The sequence below is a fragment of the Buceros rhinoceros genome, unplaced genomic scaffold (genome assembly GCF_000710305.1).
Source record: "Buceros rhinoceros silvestris isolate BGI_N320 unplaced genomic scaffold, ASM71030v1 scaffold8000, whole genome shotgun sequence".
Classification (NCBI taxonomy): Eukaryota; Metazoa; Chordata; class Aves; order Bucerotiformes; family Bucerotidae; genus Buceros; species Buceros rhinoceros.
The window spans coordinates 100542-106905 of NW_010391257.1; the positions used below are offsets into that span (position 1 = coordinate 100542).

General features: G+C 35.2%; 1 protein-coding gene across 1 annotated transcript in view; it reads right to left on the reverse strand.

The window, feature by feature from the left end:
* Positions 1-6364, reverse strand: part of ARID2 (AT rich interactive domain 2 (ARID, RFX-like)) — a 103340-nt gene that overhangs the window by 95474 nt on the left and 1502 nt on the right. Inside the window, exon 3 of the mRNA XM_010140817.1 lies at positions 6006-6103. Within this exon, the coding sequence (XP_010139119.1) occupies positions 6006-6103 (98 nt within the window). The remainder of the gene's footprint in view (positions 1-6005; positions 6104-6364) is intronic.

Here is a 6364-nt window from a genome sequence, read left to right on the forward strand (position 1 = left end):
AGAGGAATCAACCCTCTGTAGGACAAGCTCAGATGATAGAGGCCAAACTCGTCTGCATAGTGACTAGTATGACAAAGAAAGGGCATTTTTAAGGTATCTAGGTTTCCTTCCACCTGCTGCTTGCTCCCGTCAGAAGAGGTCTAATACAAATTTTGTACTACGTAAGTTCTATTTTCATTTGAGCAGATTCACAGCATCTCTGACAAGACAACATACTTCCAAATAAATAACTTCTATTGAGAGACGTTCTAACACCCAACATAGTTAATTTGCTTAAATAAAGCTTTATAGCATGAATAGTAACTAGTCTTCATTGTGAGTATGTTGACTGTATGGCTACAGGTAACTAAAACAATATTCCCCCTCCAACTATGTAAAATATTCACTTCAGACTTAAAAGCAAGGCTTCAGATGTCTCACTAAAATACACATAACAATTATCTTGAGGGGTGAAAAATAATTTCAAAAAGAAATCATAAAAATGTCATCTATGTATTTGTTCCTGGCTCTTGCCAATAACTACAGGATTTGTGACAAAAATTAAGCGCAACAGATTCTGCAGGTGAAGTCTGCAGTGTTGCAATAGAAGTCTGTAGCTATGCAAGATGGAAGCCTTCATTACAGTGTTATTCAAGGATTGACAGAACCTGTAAGGTCTACTTCTCTGACCATCCTGGCTCATTACCTGTTGCACATGTATTAGTGTCCTGTCCAGGATAGTTCTGAATGACCCATGCTGTGGGTTTCTCCCCTACTCCGCTTGGTGTACTATTCAGAAGGTATACAGGTATATCTTGGTGGGTTTTTGCTGCTATCCGTTCTGAATTTTCTCCCTCAGTTTCATCTCATCTTACACATTAACACAGATCCTCAGTTTACTTAAAATTATTCCCTTTATATGTATTTAGGCCCTTCAAAACACTTGTAAGATACCATTTTCCCTTCTCAGCCAAAATGTTAAATTAGACAAGCAAAATTTCTCAAAATCTTTTTTAAAATTGATTAGCCCCCTCAACCTTCTTAACGTTTTGTTGCTCTTCCCTGAGCTTCTGCTAAATTGTCCCACCTGTCGCAAAGGCTCTGAAAGTAAAACAGTACTACAAACACAGTCATGCAATCTCATACAAAAACTCATCTCCCACTTGTTCAATGCCTGCATGGATGCAACCTAAACTCATTCTGATTTTTACAGTTTATATATCATATAGCAAATTGGGGCCTGTTCTTCCTGTCAGAAGCATGCACAAATCCCTTTCATATGAAAGGGAGTTGGGTGCACACAACTGAAAGGATTATCAGGCCCATGGTATCACTCCTATCCCTTTTTCAGCAATGCTGCTTTCCAGGTTATTCCCTCACAAAGAATACCTGTTTTGGATTACTGGCCCTCAACTGTTTTAGCTTGCACTTTCTAAACTAAATCTCATTTGTACTTTCCAACAATGTGCCTAGTTTCTTTAGATAATCTTTTATTTTCTGCCCTGACTTGTGTTTAACTCTTCCCACTATCATAGCCTGCTAATGTCACAAGTGATCTATTCACCTTCTTGTAAAGTTGATCAATCCAGACGTTAAATATGTCCAAAACAGCTAAGCTTGTATTACCACGTGCATATGTAAGCACTGATGTTACTCTCATAGACCTAAAAACTGCTGTGACTCACCAAATCTACTCTTTATACTTTGTCCTATTCTTGTTTATGGTCCTTCAATTAATTTTTCATTCAGATGACTATCCATATACATAAATAATTCGTTAATGAGAGATTTTCAGACGTATTTGAATTTTTAAAAATATGTAAAACATTACTAGCCACAACTTTCTCTTCGTCCACTGGGGCCTTGAACCTGCAATCAGATTTGGCAAGCAGGCCAGTCCTGTACTCCTCCATACTCACTGCTCTGTGTGCAGATGCTCCTGCAGTATCAGATCCTAATTTTAAACACTGAGTAAGAATAACACTGAAAACTCTTTTACAATAATTCTGCTTGGAAAATTCCAGGATGCTTATTATTGTTTTCCTAGTATTTCTGCCATTATTTTACTAGAAACAGAATCCCTTAAATTTACCTAGTTCTTCAGCTCATGCTTTATTGGGTTTTTTTTCCCCTTTTTCCTTCCCCCTTTTCTTAAAAAAAAAAAAAGGCAAACAAAACAAAACCCAAACAAACCCACCACCCTACTGTTATTCAATTCTTAGTGGCATCTTGAAGAGCAGATGACTTAAATACCTTCAGATTTCCAAGAACCTTCCCTATTTGTTGTCCCTATTTCATACGGTCCTGATTTTTAACTCTTCACACTTTTTCATCCTATTACATATGGAATTTCAAGAAATTCAGCATAATGGCTTGCCTTTATAGTAACTTTATACAACTTCTCATTTATGAGCTGACCTCTTTCCTCTCTACTTGACATCCCCTTACCTCCCCATCATTTACAACAGCAAATTCTTATTCACCCTTCACTAGTATTAACTCATTTCTGCTGTCTTTGCCAGAAGCTTACAATACACACCTGCTTCCCACCTTTCAGAAATTCTCTGCAGAACTAAGACTTAAACTTTTTTTACCTTACACTTAGTCGTTTCCCATCAGCCAAATTCTTTGTAGGACTGTAACCTAATCAGCCATTAACATAAAAAAACCAGGTTGTATTTCAGCTACTGTATGTGTACCAACAAACAAAAACGTAAAAGCACGCCCATGTTACTGATGTTTACATTTATTACTGTATATTAAAATATTTTCATTAGCATTATAAAATAATCTTTAGAGAAGCATTTAGAAAATGCTTTGCTAATTCACCTCAATTGAGATGAAACATCTAATTTGCACTACATCCAAAGGAATTACACTCTCTGATGCTGTAGAGACTTACAGAACTACATTAACAAGTACAGTCTATCAATGGTTATCGGCACTGTGGCTTTTGACTGCTCACTAAGAACCACAGTGCATAAATTACCTGTCAGACAGCTCAAAGCAAAACAAGCAAAAAGTTTGAATGATTCTGACTGTCCCTATTACATGGAAGTTTTTCCAGTGCAAGAAAAGAGAGGGCTGTGCAAGGGAAAACGGGTAGATAGGATTGTCTGTCATGCTTTCAAATATGACCTACTATAAACCCTATCAGAATTATATCAGAAATTTAAACAACTCACACCTTTAATGAAGCCTAGCACACATTCCCAAAGACACCCAGCAAAATTCCACAATAGTCAAAAAGAAAAAAGTTAAACAAAAAAAGACACACCGCACAACTGCCTAAAAAAACCATAACCTGATGTTGTTTTGCAAAATGTTCAGTTTGATCAAGCCAACAGGTCTACTGATGTCACACAAGTAACTCAGCTTTCTAAATTATTTACACGGTAATTTTAAGCCAAAATAACAGCATTATTAGAGACAACGTGGCAAAACGAGCAAGCGGTCTATTTAGCTTGAGATCTTAGCGAACACGGTGCACCAGATGTTTCATAGAAAGACGCAACTTTCATCACAAACCACCATGAATCTGTATCTGCAAATGTGTTCATGTAGGTGTGTACCACTGAGTCCCTCTGAATTCAACAGGGTCTCATCTGCTACACAGGTCCCTCACTTTGCAGGACATACAACATACGACTGGACAAAAACATATATAAAAGTTGATAGACCTCAGTCTGTTTGGCTTTGTTTGCAAAATCATTATAATAATGAGGCCACGATTATAGACATACTTCAGACTCAAGGAACATTTTTTCCCAAGAGTAACTGGGAAACATGAAAATCCAGCCCTGTAAGAAACCTCAGGTTATGTTCTTCAACACAGATAAAGAAGACCCCTTTCACAAATTTATTATTAAAGCTTGGTTTTTTTCTCCCCCATATAACCAAATATTCCCCCTAAACCTTCTAGGTTAAAGCTCAATGAACGTTAAGTGAGCAGAGATACATGAGTATATATAGTCTTATTACTGCACATGTAAGGAGGTGAACTCAGCTAGGAGACAGTTCACATCAAACTTAGGTTATGTGAGAAGCAACAGTGAGTAAAGCAGTAATTTAGAAAAAATCAAACAAATGAAAAAAAACCCAAACCCAGAACAACCACTAAACACCAATCTACCCCAAAACCCACAACCTTCACAGTGTATTTGAGAATGGCCTAAGCAAATCACAGAGATTATAATAAAAGACATTTTTAAAGCTTCTTCATCTTAACTGTTTATCAACTTTTTTCTGAAATTCCAAATAAATGTAAACCTTTTCAATTATTTTTTGTAATAATTTCCACATATTTTCAGCAACTGTATTTTAAATATCATACCAGCATGCTAATAATAAAAATAACATTTTTGTATGTCTGATTCTAAATTAAAAAGTAGTATCTTATTAAAAATTAATAGTCTAAATAGGCTAAATTAACATTAATTTTGTTAACCGTCACAGCATATAAATGCTTTCAAAATACAGATGGAAACACAAACTACATATAACCTCCTACTGCAAAAAGTTAGACCATTCAAACACTTATAAAATATAGAAATAAAAAGGAAAGGGTAAAACACCGAAAAATATAATTTTGCCAGTTATATGTAAAATCCCGTCAACAGACTACATGCTTCAACAGAAAACTCAAAAAGCAAAAAACTGCTTTCTGTGATCCAACAAATATCCAGTAACACTACCTCCATACTATGTAGTAGAGAAAAAAAAAAAAAAGAAAAAAAAAGAGAACTTCCCACTTCATTCCTAGGCCTCCTAGCTATCATAAACTTTGCTAAAGCTATCAACAACGGTAATTTCTTTTTTTAGTCTGGATCTTAAAGCAATCATATGTCACCACCAAAGAAAGAAAAATTCAGTAACTACAAATATCTGACTACGGTTTTCCAGACATCATTGTAACTCAATAACTGCTCCACTGTGCTATGAACTCTACAGCTCCAAGCTGGAAGTCAATCTAGGACAACCAATAGAAAGTGCACCTGTACAATTACTGCATTTCCTAATTCAGAAGGCCAAACTAGACACAGATGAAGCTTGTGTCTACTCAAATCACCAAAACATTAGTCCAAAAACCCATAGATCTTTTGTACATATTGCACATCTATATTATCAGTAATTGCAAAGAAAAATATCAGAAAAATATTCAGAAATGTAAAATAACATTCCTCAACCAAAGTACATAAAACTTCATTCTCACTGAAATATAATTGTCTATCTATGGCACCTAAAAAACACTATATACGCAATAATTTTAAAGTATTTTACATAAAGAATAACCACCAGAAGTTAATAAAACTTGGGGGTCTTTTTAAAAATAATAATCCAGTAACTGAACAGTATCACACACAGGAATTCAAAATATTCAATATGAACTCTATGCTACATTGAAAAATAATCTGCATCACAAAAAACAACCTGAACCATTTCAAGGAATGTGATCTTATTTTTAAAACCTGCAAAAATCTAATATTTTTCAAGTAACAAAAAAAGAAAAAAATTAGTTCTTTGTACTCAGAAATAAAAAATAATGTATGCTTCTGGTAATTGATAAGAGCGTTATTTGCCTAAGCAGGCTACCTTCCTGCAGATGCATTTTCATTCAATGTCAGACCCCACTGAGCAATAAATAAGTTTACATAAATCAACACATTTCAGTGCTCCAAAAATTAAGCTAAGTTTCTGTAACTGCAATAACATGATCTCTTAGCAAGAGACCTTTAGTACCGTCATTCTAAAAGCATCAATAAAAATGGCTCTGACATATATTGTTTATATACTTGGGATGCCTTCAAAGTTTAAGGCTTGCAGATGTTAAAATTCAAATAAGATAACTACAGAACAGAATTACCTTTAACTGATCACTGCAGCAGACCAGTAAGGAAATACAAGGTCTTTCTGCTTTATTTTACAGCATTTTTAAAGAGTAGGGATATTTTTATTATTGCACACACTGAAAACCAAATATAATCCCACACTCCAAAATACTACTGCAACAGCTTGATAGCACTCACCGCAAGTAATACTGTTTTAAAGCGAAGGCAGCGTTAGAACAACTTCTGGGAAAGTTAAACTCCTCTACAATTTCTCCCCACTGATTCTTCTCTGATACCTGTCAAAAACAACACACAGGCCGAGATACACAACATACACGTAAACACGTCGTTGACAGCGAACACCACAGAAAAACACAAGCTGCCATGGAGCAAATAGATAAATATATAAAAAGAAATAAACACGAAAGTATATGGGATTTAGGACTATATAATTTACTGACAGTCGGTAGTGCTTCCCCTTCGGGAAGAATCTCACTTCTCACCGGTATTTTACGTTATTTGTTTTTTAATACACACGTTATATTTTTCTTTTTTTG